Genomic DNA, 15,071 nt, shown 5'->3' on the forward strand with positions numbered 1-15,071 from the left:
ATAGTCTGCTACTTAAAGCAAGGAGGCCCGCAATTCTGAGAGAAAGTCACCCGAATTCACTCAGTGAGAAGCAGAGAGCCAGTGGGGTACAGTGGGCCCTTGCTCATACCCAACACCAGGTCCGGGTCCACAGGGGGATCTTGGGTGGGCTTATTAAGAATCCTGCCAACTAAATGACAGTGTAAGAAACGTCCGAACCTGTAGAAAATGTTTATGAGTTTATTTGAGCCAAACTGGCAGCACATGCCAGGATGCAAGATCTCAAATGCTCCCTCAGTCTTACCGATGATAGCCATTCATGTGGGTGAGTAATGGTGTCTCCTCTGACTACCGGGAGACCTGTTTTGAGTGTGGTGGGTTGGTGCCAAGCATGCATTTCAGCTTCCCTGTTATCTGCCTTCCTGCTTGCAGGTGCTGAAAAGCTAAAAACTATACCTTTCGGGCTCCCTGCAGTTAGGGGTCTGCCTGACATTTGTGTTCTTCCAATCGGATGCACTCAAACAACATCAGAATGGTGGACCAGGGGTGGAGGCCGTGCTCCCGACTCCACCGCTGTGGAAGGGTCGACTTTTCTATGGAGGTCTTTCTGATTACAGCAGTTTCCTGATGGCAGTTGTCCCATAATTGTGACAAATTCCTGGTGGTGCTGCCTTCCTCTTCATGGCAGGGGAAGCCATTGCCTAATTGCGCTGTCAAGATCCTGACCCTACTATTGACTGAGAAGTAACGTTGACTAGGTGTTTTGTCATTGACAAGGATTTATTTGGGAGAAAGAAGGTGTTGTGACCCAGTGCATGTAGACATGGCAGCCGCATGCACACTCTGGCCTGCCTGCCACGAAGGAGGGGTACTTATAAAAGGAAGAGGAAGAAAAGGGGGAGGGAGAGTTAGAACACAGAGTCCTTCCTGCAGAGTTCTCGTGTGCAGGGTTCTTGTGATCACCTGGAGTGGGAGACCGTCCACAAGCCCCGGCTCCTCCCAGAGACCCTCCAAACTGAGTACACTGTATTTTGCTGTGTATAACGCACATCTTTATTCCCAAATTTTTGAGGGAAAAATAAGGATGTGCTCTATACATGGGTATAATGATTATATACGATGGGTATAATAATCCCATGTATAATGAGCACATAAGAATGAGTTTGCATTGTACAGAACAAAAAATGGTATTTTCTTTAAGTTCCAATTAGTCTTTTTTTTAAATATATGTATTGATTATGCTATTACAGTTGTCCCATTCCCCCCCCCTCACTCCACTCCATCCTGCCCACCCCCTCCCTCCCACATTCCCCCCCTATAGTTCATTTCCATGGGTCATACTTATAAGTTCTTTGGCTTCTACATTTCCTACACTATTCTTTCCCTCCCCCTGTCTATTTTCCACCTATTGTCTATGCTACTTATTCTCTGTACCCTTCCTCCCCTCTCCCCCTCCCACTCCCCTATTGACAACCCTCCATGTGATCTCCATCTCTATGGTTCTATTCCTCTTCTAGTTGTTTGCCTAGTTTGCTCTTGTTTTTGTTTTAGGTGTGGTCGTTAATAACTGTGAGTTTGCTGTCATTTTTACTGTTCCTATTTTTGATCTTCTTTTTCTTAGGTAACTCCCTTTAACATTTCCTATAATGAGGGCTTGGTGATGATGAACTTCTTTAACTTAACCTTATCTGAGAAGCACTTTATCTTCCCTTCCATTCTAAATGATAGCTTTGCTGGATACAGTAATCTTGGATGTAGGTCCTTGCCTTTCATGACTTGGAATACTTCTTGCCAGTCCCTTCTTGCCTATAAGGTCTCTTTTGAGAAATCAGCTGACAGTCTTATGGGAAGTCCTTTGTAGGTAACTGTCTCCTTTTCTCTTGCTGCTTCTAAGATTCTCTCCTTCTGTGTAATCTTAGGTAATGTAATTATGATGTGTTTTCGTGTGTTCCTCCTTGGGTCCAGCTTCTTCGGGACTCTCTGAGCATCCTGGACTTCCTGGAAGTCTATTTCCTTTGCCAGATGAGGGAAGTTCTCCTTCATTATTTGTTCAAATAAGTTTTCAATTTTTTGTTCTTCCTCTTCTCCTTCTGGTACCCCTATAATTCGGACATTGGAACATTACAAGATGTCCTTGAGGTTCCTGAGCCTCTCCTTGTTTTTGTTTTTGTTTTTTTTTTAAAGATTTAATTTAATTTTATTTTTAGACAGAGGGGAAGGGAGGGAGGAAGAGAGGGAGAGAAACATCAATGTGTGGTTGTCTCTCATGCATCCCCTACTGGGGACCTGGCCCACAACCGAGGCCATGTGTCCTGACCGGGAATCGAACCAGTGACCCTTTGGTTCATAGGCTGGCTATCAATCCACTGAGCCACACCAGTTAGGGCGTTTTTTTTTTTTTTTTAATTCTTGTTTCTTCATTCTTTTCTGGTTGGATGTTTCTTTCTTCCTTCTGGTCCACACCATTGATTTGAGTCCCAGTTTCCTTCGCCTCACCATTGGTTCCCTTTACATTTTCCTTTGTTTCTCTTAGCATAGGCTTCATTTTTTCATCTACTTTTTGAACAAATTCAACCAATTCTGTGAGCATCTTGATAACCAGTGTTTTGAACTGTGCATCCAATAGATTGGCTATCTCTTCCTCGCTTAGTTGTATTTTTTCTGGAGCTTTGAAGTGTTCTGTCATTTGGGCCTTTTTTTTTTTTTTTTTTTTTTTGTCTTGGCGCATCTGTTACTTAAAGGGGCAGAGCCTTAGGTGTTCCCTCGGCGGGGGTCGCTGCGCTGTGATGCTGTATGTGGGGGAGGGGCCGTGAGGGAGTAATGGCGCCTGCTCCGCTCCACCGGATTTCAATCTTTCACTCCGCTACCCACAAACTGAGCCCCTCTGGTGCTGGTTCCCGAGTGGGTGGGCTTGTGCACACTCTAGGCCCCTGTGGGTCTCTCGAACGACCTCTCCTGTGAGGCTGGGAGTCTCTCCTGCTGCCGCCCCAACCCCCATGCGCGTTATCAATCAGAGGTTTGCCTGGCTTGCATGGTCTGCTTCACTCCCCGATATTTGTCCGGTTTATCTGTGCGCGAATGTGGGGCCGCTGGGTGCTACCCGCTGTTCTGCCTGCCCCGTTCTCCACCACTATGAGTCCGGCCCTCTCGGTTTATCTGTGCGCGAATGTGGGGCCGCAGGGTCAGCTAGTGGTTGGACTGCCTGCCCCGTTTGTCCCACACTCCGCCAGTCTCGGTCCCGCCACGGCAAGCAACGGGAATCCTCTCCGCCCTGGCTGCCCGTCTCCGCCCCTCCTACCGGTCTGGATGAATGTTTATTTTTTATTTCCTTGGTGTCGGACTTCCTTGCCGTTCGATTTTCTGTCAGTTCTGGTTGTGCGAGGAGGTGCAGTGTGTCTACCTACGCCACCATCTTGGTTCTCCAATTAGTCTTTATCACTAGAAAGGAAGTGGGCCTGAGAAAAGCCAGGCTTATAGTTGGGCTTTTGAAGTTTTACCTACATGGTCAACACACAGCCTATTTGTTCAGCCTTCCTGACACTGAACACTCTATAATAAATCCCTTTCTGCTAAAATTACCTAGAACTGTATAGATTTGCCACGGCTACTGTAACAAATTACCACAAACTCTGTGGCATAAAACAACGGAAATGTATTCATTCTCTCACAGTTCTGGAGGCAAGAACTCTGAAATCAGTATCACTGGGCCAAAATGAGGGGTCGGCAGAGCCATGCTCCCTCTAGAGGCGCTAGGGGGACGCCTTTCCTCTCCTCTCCCCACTGCTGCTGGCTGTTGGCACTCCTTGGCCTGTGGCCCCCTCACTGCAGCCTTTGCCTCCTCCTCTCCTGAGTATGTAATCTCCCTCTATCTTTCTCTTACAATGACACTGGCCATGGCATACAGGGCCCACACTGATAATCCAGAATAACCTCACCTCAGAATCTTCAATTTAAGCACATCTACAAAGACCTGTTGTACAGATAAGGTCACATTTATGTGTTCCAGGGATCGGGGCATGGATATCTTTTGGAGAGCCATTCTGTAGCCTGCCACAGGTATCAACACAAAACCTTTCTTGAGTGCCTACCACCCCCAAGCCTGACTCCCCATCATTAGCCAGCATGGGATCCCTGTGTATATGCCATCTCTTTCCCTCTGCAGTCACTGTCTGCTCTGCCTTAGGTCCGGTAATCTGGACACCAAGCAGCTGGGACTCCCTTGCCTTCTCTCTTCCAGCTGGGTTCAGCCAATGGGAGGTGTTAGCAGAACATTGGAGAGGAATGAGCAGTTGGGTATTGTCAACAGAAAAGATGTCCAAACCCGTACGGAATTTGTACAAGAATTTATCTGAGCCAAACTGAGGATCTATGCCAAAGACCAAGATCTCAAATGCTGCAGAGAATGACAGTTGCAGTTTCTTTTATGCATTTTTGGAATTAAGGAGTGAATGTACGGAAGAATACCTGAAGGTGGGAGAAAGCAAGGTGGGGATTGTATTACAGGCTAGTTAGAAGATTCTGTGCTTTCTTAAGGGTGGTCATGCCTTCCAGGAGTATTACTTCTGATATCTCAAAGGTGTGTTAACCTGGATGCACAAGAATGTACAGAGCTGGCTTAAAAGCCTCTCACTAAAGAAGTTGTAGGCCTGGGGCATGACTGCCCACCATGACCTCCCCATTTAAGAACTTACAATCAGATCACCCTGTGAGGTTACTTTCCACAGAACCCCTTCTTTTCGTCCATAGTATGTAGTCTCCTGACTCCTTTACTCCTGGGCTGTGGACTGGCAGAATCTCTCTGCCTGGAAACTAATAGCCACTCCTTGTTGTGTCCTTTCTGGTTTAGGAAGGGTAATAGCTTCTGGCTCTTAGCTGGGCCTGGGCTGCTTAGCTTTGCTGGTGTTCCTTACCCAGGCCCCACATCTCTACAGTGCTGCTTAAATAAATCCCTTACCCCATCTGATGGTGACACTGGTCTCCTGCAGGGACCCTGGCTGCTACAGTCACATAAGTCACACCCACACTCATCGGAATGATGTGGAGAAGTGGCTCTGCCACAAATAAGCACATGAACAATTTATGTTTGGCTGGCAACAACTGTGTCTCTTTTATCCATTTTAAAGATAGGGATAAAACTTCCTCTCTTATTGACAGTTCACAGATTAGAGCTTTTTTAAATCATGATAAATTGATTGAATATTGAGTACTATTTTATGCCAGGGATTGTGCCTTAGCACTTGACTTGATTTAACACATTTAATTCACATAGCTACCCATTGAGGAAGAATATTATAATTATTTTACTGATTGGAAACTAAAAGTTTAAGTGACTTCCCTAAAGTCACACAGAAAGCAGAAATCGAAAATCTAAGATCTCTCTGATGTCAGAGCTTACGTTTTTAACCACCATACCACATTGCGTACTTATGGTTCTTGAGATACTTCCACATATCAAGTGAGATGGTAATTGCTTTGCATATATTGTGTCTATTCCACGAAAGGTACAAATGCACATCACTCTCATTTCTGCCTCACTGAGGTCACTATCTTCTCACACCTGGGCTCCCTCATCCAGTCCACTCTCCTCTAGTGAGGCCTGAACTTTTGGACTCGCACCTTGCAGCAGTTGCTCCCTTGCTTAACATAAAACCCTGCAAGGACTCCTTATGTCTCCTCCAGGAAAATCCAACAATGCTTAAAAGATCTGACACATACCATTGGGCCTGGCGACTGTCTACTTGTCTAACCTCACTCCCAGGCACCCCTCAGTGAGCTCTGGATCCAGCACACCACCTCCTTTCTGTGCTTCAGACTTTAATGTCTGGTTCCCTCTCCATTCTGAAGCCCCCTGATGACAGGGGCTGTGGGTCAGGCAATACTGTAGTAGGCAGTTAGACCTCAGGAGACCGAGGATGATAGGATATGGAAAGTCCCCCAGAGTAGAAAGCCCAGGTTGCCCTGCAGCAGATTATTGTATAGTGGGACTTAATTCCCTGGGTAGTAACCTTTCCTCCCCTAGCATATTGCTGTTCATGTGGTTTTGACCCCTGACCTTTCTTATCAATGGTCATTCAGCTTAGACCCTCCCCTGACCTTTCCTCCCTTGGCATGCTAGTCATATGGTAGACCCCACTAGAGGAAGAAAAAGGGGGCCAGAGAATAGCCTTATATGACTCCTTTATAAGCCCCTCATGACCACTCCCTTAAGCACTAAGCCCTAGAGATAACATCTAGGCCTCAGTTGTGTTTCAGCTGCAGGTGCAGAAAAGCAGCCAGGCTGGCTAACCCCATGGCTGACAGTGGGAAAGGTGCGTTGACTAATGACCCCATGTGAAATGATAAAGCCGGCCATTTGCTCTCGTGGCACCAATTGCTGGGCAGGCCTATGACCTTGTTAAACGTGACTGCCATTTTACTCTTCTGAGCTTGTGTCCCCAGGACTGGAAATTACTAGAAAGCAGGAACAGAACTAACGTTTCCTGACAGACCTAGGTAGGCCTAGGATAATGGAAAATTACCAGGTGATAAACTGTACGGTGGGAAACTGCCTGCTGGCCCTACCCAAGACAAAAAGATGCCTGGCTAAGACTGGGGTCTGGGGTGAGCCTATCCGGCATAACAAGATGCAGCTTTAACTTGAGCCTGACAAGATGTATCAAGACCAATAGTCAGCAGAAATGGCACCCAGCAACCAGCTCTAGCCAATCAGATTCTGACACCCCAACCAGTTACCATTCGTGGGTTTTTGCGCTTAAAAATCCTGCCCTAGGAACAATTAAGTGAGTCTTAACTTCCCTTGGTTGGCTCCCCAACCTCCCTAGGTTGGCTCCACTTTCCCTCTTATTCCCCGCTAATAAACCCTGCTCCTTGGCTCACTGCATCCGTCTGGTTCTTGAGCGACTCCAACGTAACAGTTCCCTACAGCCACAGGTAGCAGATAACATTGGAACAAACTGCAGCCTTGTATTACAATGCCCCAACAGCCCAGGGGCCACACGACAGCAACTCCCTCCCACCTTTTTAAAAATCCAATTATAATCAAATAAAAGCTCAAAGCCCCCACCCCTCAATGCTGGTGCCTCTCTCCACACCACGCCCCTCTCCTTTCTGGAGAGTGAATAAAAACTTTATTTTGTACACTTTCTTCTCTTTGTGAGTTCTTTCACAGCCCATGTCATCAACCACCCTAACACCATGCCCTGGTGCCGAACATCAGCAAAGACCACAACCCTAAAAAGATACTCCTGGAAAACTGATGAATATTCTATGGAGATCCTCCCCTGAGACCTCCCGATAAAACCCTCAAGAGGAAGGACCCAGTGCACACTCTTTCTGTTTCTTGAGCATGCCTGCCCCTTTCCCCTTCTTTTTCCAGAGCAGTGTTCTCTCTGCCTTTTTTTAAGCCTAAGGTCCACAGACCCTTTTTTGTCTCTGTAACTTGTTTCCTAAGCCCACACAGCCCAGCTGGCTCACTTTTTCCACAGCTCACCCCTTCTACCTCTGTGATTTTGTAAATAAACTGTTGCTTGTATTTGAGTCTTGCCTGTCATTCCTTTCTTAGCCAGAACTCAAATACTGAGGTTGCTAAACTGAGGATGTTCTAACTGCCAGAAACATTCTGGTGCCATTGCAGCTAACAACACCGTCCATAGAGAATGAATAGGTGGATGGATGGATGCATAGGCAAACTTTTCAAAGGGTACTATAACTAAGTTATTTCAAATGGAGAAAACTAAAGTTTAGCAAAAGGCAAGTACATTGCATATGTCTGGACTTCTGGCCAAGATGGAGGCATAGGTAGACACACTGTGCCTTCTTGCACAACCAAAAGAAGGACAATAACAAATTTAAAAACAAAAACACCCAGAACTGTCAGAAAATCAAACTGTATGGAAGTCCAACAACTAAGGAGTTAAAGAAGAAACATTCATCCAGACTGGTAGGAAGGGCAGAGACGGGCAGCTGGGTGAAAAGGACTCATGGCAAGGCAGTGGCTGGTGGACCAGGTGAGGTGGTGGCTTGCAGACTGGGCAGTCCCACATTCGTATGCAGATAAACTGGGAGGAACAGGTAGGGAGCGAGACAGACCCCACAACCCAGGGTTCCAGTGCGGGGGAAAAAAGCCTCAAAATCTCTGACTGAAAACACCTGTGGGGGTTGAGGCAGCAGCAGGAGAAACTTCCAGCCTCACAGGAGTTTGTTGGAGAGACCCACAGGGTCCTAGAACATACACAAACCCACCCACACGGGAATCAGTACCAGAAGGGCCCAATTTGATTGTGGGTAGCAGGGGAAGTGACTGAAAACTGGCAGAGAGCCGACCAAGTGGAACTGTCCCTCTCAGACCCCTGCCCCACATACAGCGTCACAAAGCAACCACATGGGTTGCCCCACCCTGGTGAACACCTAAGGCTCTGCCCCTTACTATGTAACAGCCAGGCAGAGACAAAAAACAAAAAACAAGGCCCCCCAAAAAACAGTTCAAAGCTCCAGAAAAAATACACTAAGCAACAAAGAGATAGCCAACCTATCAGATGCAGAGTTCAAAACACTGGTTATCAGGATGCTCCAGGAAATCACTGGTTTACTTCAACAGCATAAAAAAGACCCAGGCAGCAATGAAGGTTGCATTATGTGAAATAAAGAAAAATCTACAGGGAACCAACAGTGGCGGGAAGAAAACCAGGACTCAGATCAACAGTTTGGACCCAAAGGAAGAAAGAAACATTCAACCAGAACAGAATGAAGAAACAAGAATTCAGAAAAATGAGGAAAGGCTTAGGAACCTCCAAGACATCTTTAAATGTTCCAACATCCTGATCATACGGGTGCCAGAAGGAGAAGAGGAAGAGCAAGAAATTGAAACCTTATGTAAAAAAGTAATGAAGGAGAACTTCCCCAATCTGGCAAAGGAAATAGATTTTCAGGACATCCAGGAAGCTCAGAGAGTCCCAAAGAGGTTGGAGCCAAGGAAGCACACACCAAGGCACACCATAATTACATAACCTGAGATTAAAGATATGGAGAGAATCTTAAAAGCAGCAAGAGGAAAGGAGACAGTTACCTACAAAGGAGTTCCCATTAGACTATCAGCTGATTTCTCAAAAGAAACCTTGCAGGCAAGAAGGGGCTGAAGAGAAGTATTCCAAGTCATGAAAGGCAAGGACCTACATCCAAGATTGCTCTATCCAACAAAACTACCATTTAGAATGGAAGGGCAGATAAAGTGCTCCCCAGATAAGGTCAAGTTAAAGGAGTTCTTCATAGCACAGCCTTTATTATATAAAATGTTAAAGGGACTTATCTAAGAAAAAGAAGATAAAAAATACTAACAGTAAAAGGACAATGAACTCACAGCTATTAATAACTGAACCTTAAAACAAAACAAAACAAGAAAACAAAAATGAACTAAGAAAACTAGAATAGGAACAGAATCACAGAAATGATCACATGGAGGGTTATCAGTGGGGGAACGAGAGAGGGGGAAGGTACAGAGAATAAGTAGCATAAATGGTAGGTAGCAAATAGACAGGGGGAGGGTAAGAATAATATAGGAAATGTAGAAACCAAAGATCTTATGTGTATGACCCATGGACATGAACTTTGGGAGGAATGTGGGTGGGAGTGAGTGTGCAGGGCAGAGGGGAATAAAGGCGGGGAAATGGGACAACTGTAATAGCATAATCAATAAAATATATTTTTTTAAAAAGGCAAGTATACTACTAAAAGTCAATGGGCAGAAAAATGTCCCATCAAATTGAGCTCTGACCTCAAAGTCCGACCTCCACCACTTCACACTACCTCAGAACGGTTACTCGCACTACCAGCTGTCACACCATCACAGAAATGAAAGTGAGTGAACAGCAGGAGAAGCAGAGGAACAGCACAAGCACACAGGTCCTACAACTGTAAGGACACAAAAGTAACAGGATCCCAAATAATCACAAAACAGTCACGAGTGGCATGATGATCTTTCCGGTAAAGACGGACCACAGATATGACGGTGGTCTCATCAGATTATAACGGAGATGGACAATTTCTATTGCCTAGTGACACTGTAGCTGTTGTGACCTCCCAGCTCAGGACCTTGCCCACGTGATTGCGGTGATACTGCTGTAAACACCCTAAGGTGCAGCCCGTCATATACAAGCACAGCACATACGGTGGTGTGCAGTACGTAATACTTCATAATAAAGACTATGTTGCTGTTTTATGTGTTTACTACACATTTCATCATTAGGTTAGAGTGCACTCTTTCTATTTACATAAAGAGTTTGCTGTAAGACAGTGTGTGTGTTGGGCTGGCAGCAGCCTCTTCCACCTTGTGTTTACTGCGTCTCTGCACTATTTTCTCCAGGGCTTGATGCAATGTTGTGCCGTTTCATACGTGTACGAAGCCTAAATGCACAGAGTTTATAGAGTCCATAGTAGTGACAGAGTGTCCGAGGCCTCACACTCACTCAGCACTCACACTCTGACTCTCCCAGAGCAGCTCCCTGTCCCCTGTCCCACACACGCGAGTGTCGCGTGCAGAAGTGACACTTTGATCCCTTACACCACATTTCCATGGCGCCTGTTCTGTGTTTAGATGCACAAATGCTTATCATTGTGTTATAACTGCCTACAGCATTTAGTACAGTTACGCCTGCTGTACAGGTTTGTGGTCTGGGGGCAATAGGCTGTACCCACAGCCAAGGTGTGCAGTGGCAGCACCAATGAGGCAGAGTGAGTGCACTGTATGACTTTCGCACGTTGACAGATGAGGGGTAAGGGCACGTTCCTCAGGACCACTTCTGGTGGTGACGTGGCGCAGGGGTATCAGTGGGAACTTTGACATGGGTGCTCTCCAAATCCCTCAGAAATGACACCTGCTCAGGTGGGGATATCCAAGAGTCAGAGACTCACAGAATGTCAAAGGAGGCGTTCAGGGGAAATAAGACTGGTTGGTGGCCCACGGGGTTAGCACCAAAGTGGTTACAGAGGTCAGGTCTCTCCCAAACCAGCCCTGGAGACTGAATCCCCACAAACACATGCACACCCCACGCACAAACAGCATCATTTCTTCATTGTTTATTTGCAGTTTTGACAAAAAGTAAAAAAATAAACACTGTATTGGGTGTGAGTTTGAAGATTTGCACAAATAAATACATAAATAGTGGGTGGCTGACAATAACTTAAGAAAGGAGTGAGGCAAAAATAAAAACTAAGGTGATGGGGAAGGTTGCAGGTGGGCCTCAGGGTCAGATACACAGGCCTCCACTGGCGACACATTGCAGGTCATGCGTGAGGAGGCGGAAGAGGTTGAATGTGACAGAGGCTTCAAGGCAGCCAGTGGACTCCTGTGGGGAAGATGGGACATGTCAGTGACTATCCATGATCTGGGTCCCAGTTGTCCCCAGACATGGGTCACTGACTGGTCACTCACCTTCTTCGAAGCCTCCTGGAGGCGGTGCAGCCAGTGGTGGAGGTGGCCCCGGGGCCTGGGTCCTGCTGTGGCCTGAGCTGGGACCTGTGAGCAGAGGAGGGTGGTGTGTGAGGCAGGGCCTCACACAGAGGGGAACCTATGTAGGTGGGATGGTGGAGTCAGAGCCCACAGACATGGCCCGGGAGCCCAGAACACTCACACAGGCCTGAAGCTTGGTGTGAATGTAGCGCAGCATGTGAAGGGGCTGGTCCAGGATGTCCCCCAGGGTCGAGTTAGCTATGCTCCCCAGCACCTTCAGTGTCAGGGCCAGCTCAGCCTCCAAGGCCACAGGGCGCTCCCACACCTGAGGAGGGGAGACAGACAGGTGAAAGCTGCATGTAAGGGAAAAAAAGTGAGGAGGGCTGAGGAAGGAACAGTAAAGGTATAAGGTCAGGACAGGTGAGAGGACATAGCCAATGTGGGCTGATGAGAACAGGTCAAGGAGAGCAAAAAGACAGGAGACTGAGGAGAATGTGAAGGGACCACTTAAGGAGCCAGAGGAGTGGGGCCAGGTGAGGGCTGGGCTCGGTCTGCCTCTCCCAACTCACCTGCAGCTGCTTCAGGTCCCGGGTCCTAGGGAATGGGCGGGAACTGCAGCTCCTATTCTTCGGCAGGAGCGACTCTTCCTGGAGAGCAAGGGCAGGGGCCAGGGCTCAGCTGGAGGGCTGAGGTTAGACCCCTGCAGTGGGATTGGAGGGAGACTAATGACATAAGGAGAGGGGTTAACTTCCAAAAGGAGGGGGGAGTCATCTTCACTGCAGAAGAACATGAGTCAGCCCACTGTGAGAAAGTGCAGGGTAGCCCAGAGAGGGGAGGGTATGGGTCCACCCTGAGCCAAATGGAGCATGGTAAGCCAGAGGGAGGGTGGAGTTTGGCCCACAGCAGATGGGGCAGCGGAGAGACTCACCAAGGCGTCCTTGGCCCTCTTGAAGGCCTTCATGTCTTGAGGGGCCAGAGACTTGAACTGGCCCATGGGGCAGCCCCTTGCACCCGGCAGGGCACCGAGGGGCGTGGGGACAGGAACTGCTCCCGTCCTGGTCAGCACCATGGTCATCAGCATCAGCGCCAATGTGCAACCCACAGGCAAGTCTGTGTTATGGAAGGAGAGACCAATGAGGGCACGGTGAGTGTCAGGGGCTGAAGGTGGAGAGTGTAGGGAAGCGGGGGTCACGGGCAATAATGTGAGGGCTCACCCAGCTGCATCCTCATCTCTGTGTCTGGACTCTGTCAGCAGAGGGGTATCCAAGTGTCCACTGAGAGGCTGTCAGCAGGGTCTCTCACTCAGCCTTGTTTTGTGTCCGTGACCTCAGTCTTCTTGTCTGGGTCTGTCTGCTGCTCTGTCTGCGTCTCTGAACTTCCCGCTCTGCTCCAGTGGAACCCCTGCCTGAGCTCCATGGCACAGCTTTTATCCTGGACAGACAGACAATCCCTCCTGATGTAGGAAAAGTGAAAACAGACCTCCCACTGGGGGAGGCCCCAGGCTGGGGAAGCCCATGTAGTGCGGGGCCCTAAGCCCCGAGAAAGAGAAACTGACACAGATTCAGGTTCACGTACAGGAGGTGAGTTCCTAAGATGAGTCTCACCATAGGGGCAGCTTCAGCCCACAAAGGGCAGTCACGATGCCCTGATGGGGAGGGGACAGTGGGACTTGTCTTTCTGCAGGATGCTGCAGTGCAGGGAGAGGAGGAGAAAGGCAGGGCTAGGGTAGTGCCAGAAAGAACCTGGGACTTTCAAGAGGGGTAATTATGGGGAGGGGAGAACAGGAAGGGAGAGGCTGCTGGGGGTAATGGGGGGGAAGAAGAGTGTCAGAAAGGGAAAGCAGCCAAAAAGAAAGCAAGGAGACCAGCTGTTCCCTCTCTTCCACACTCGGTACCGAGAGAGAAAGAACGGGGAGGAGGGGAGCCTCACTAACATCTTAATTGCCCAGGCACTGAGGGATGCAGGAATAGGAGGCTATGCTAGGAAATTGGGGTGTGGCTGAGAGCTTCAGGGAAACTGCTCAGTTTGTGACAAATGCCTTAATTCATTCACCAAGTATTATTCAGCCCCTACTTAGTGTCAAGCACAGCTCAAGATGCCTGACATAGGGTATTGAAAAAAAACCCTACAAAACAACCCTTTGAGGAACTTTTACTAGAAAGGAGTGACAGAGAGTAGGGGGAAGGGGGTTAAGCACGGGTGTATGCTACATCAAGGAACGGAAAATGAAAGAAGAACTAAAGCAGGGTGACGGCAGGGTGTAAGAAGTGGTTGCACTGAATGAGGTGGCCTGAGAAATCACATTTGAATGAAGACTTAAAGAAGTGAGCGAGGCACTTATGTGCAGATCGAGCGGGGAGCAGTCAGTGCAAAAGGAAAACAGACGCCCCTGTTTTGTTCAGTACCTTATGTTTCACCCCATCACAAAGCCTTTGCCACCCGCATGACAACGCCAAGGGCACCCTGGACTTTCCCTACATTTTAAACATGGTTAACATTGGCAGCAGGGACAGAAGCTTAGTGTTGCGACCTGTTCTACATAGAAAGCATCTTGCAATAGTCAAAATATAAAAATAACTATCTAACTAACTAAAAATAATGAAATGCAGGGACTCAGATATTAAGAGAACTGCCCAAGGTCACGAAAGAATTCAATGGTGAGGACAGAATCTTAAACAAGTTTTCTCTGACCCTCCAGACAGTAACCACGACACTGTCCAGCTTCTGTGTAGCTAGATCTTCTGGAAGTGGAGACAATGACCTTTAGGACAGAAGGTGTCCACTGCATTTTGACATTGACTACCCCCTGAAACCCTTTGTCCATGATTCATTATTCCAGAGAGAGTGGACAGAATCCTCACTTGGGAATATTGAGCTCTGATACTTGAAAATGTTTCAAAGCCAAGAACAGAAATGTGCCCCAGTCACACCTTCCAGGGCACAGGTCAGTGTCTGTCAATTGCAGCGGCCTTAACACCAGGGGAGGAGCCGTTGTATCAATAGTGAGTTCTGGAAATGGACAGAAGCTCTCCAACTTCCTAAACTGCCTACTTGTTTTTCTTAGAAAGGAAGTTCCGTGAGGTGGTTGAGAGCATGGGATTCAAAGCTGGCTCTGACCCTCACAGCTGGGTGACCTTGGCAAAGAGGCCTGCAGTTAGCGGCAAAGATCGCCAGCCCACAGTCTTGGACACATAAAAAGTGCAATTGCCTGTGTATTTACGTGTGTGGTTATTTATTTATTTATTTTAAACGTTATACTTTTGTTTTAAAGATTTTATTTATTTTCAGAGGAACAGGGAGGGAGGAAGGGAGAGAGAGGGAGAGAAACATCCGTATGAGAAAGAAACATTGGTTGGTTAGCTGTCACACGTCCCCAACAGGGAACTGGCCCACAACCCAGGCATGCACCCCCACCGGGAACTGAACCGGTAACCTGTCGGTTCATAGGCCAGTGCTCGATCCACTGAGCCACACCAGCCAGGACTGTGTGTGGTTATTTAATAGAGACCATTAATGAAGACCATCCTATGGCCTCAGCTGGAAGCTTTACAAACACTACTTCAGTGTACGTTACTCATTTGCAAGAAAAGGATAAGAATGCCGTTGTATGGATGAGGAAGCTGAGGCTCAGAGAGAAGTAATTTGCCCA

At 47.7% G+C, this 15,071-nt stretch overlaps 1 protein-coding gene across 1 annotated transcript; it reads right to left on the reverse strand.

Annotated features, from left to right (window-relative positions):
• Positions 1-11,219: 11,219 nt before the first annotated feature.
• On the reverse strand, positions 11,220-12,491 carry LOC112320030 (interferon lambda-3-like). The gene is made up of 5 exons (XM_024577418.3): positions 12,351-12,491; positions 11,992-12,069; positions 11,604-11,747; positions 11,405-11,488; positions 11,220-11,318 (listed from the first exon to the last, which is right to left on the reverse strand). The coding sequence occupies exons 1-5, from the start codon at positions 12,489-12,491 to the stop codon at positions 11,220-11,222; spliced, it is 546 nt and encodes a 181-aa protein (XP_024433186.3).
• Between the last annotated feature and the right edge of the window lie 2,580 nt (positions 12,492-15,071).

This window comes from Desmodus rotundus, chromosome 12, assembly GCF_022682495.2.
Source record: "Desmodus rotundus isolate HL8 chromosome 12, HLdesRot8A.1, whole genome shotgun sequence".
Lineage (NCBI taxonomy): Eukaryota > Metazoa > Chordata > Mammalia > Chiroptera > Phyllostomidae > Desmodus > Desmodus rotundus.

Bases quoted from the DNA above. Each gene is read 5' to 3' on its own strand.
- LOC112320030 (XM_024577418.3), bottom strand. From the start codon at position 12,491: ATGGTGCTGACCAGGACGGGAGCAGTTCCTGTCCCCACGCCCCTCGGT. The intron at 11,748-11,991 runs GTGAGTTGGGAG...TCCCCTCCTCAG, and splicing joins GGGACCTGAAGCAGCTGCAG to GTGTGGGAGCGCCCTGTGGC. The intron at 11,319-11,404 runs GTGAGTGACCAG...TCTTCCCCACAG, and splicing joins TCCAGGAGGCTTCGAAGAAG to GAGTCCACTGGCTGCCTTGA.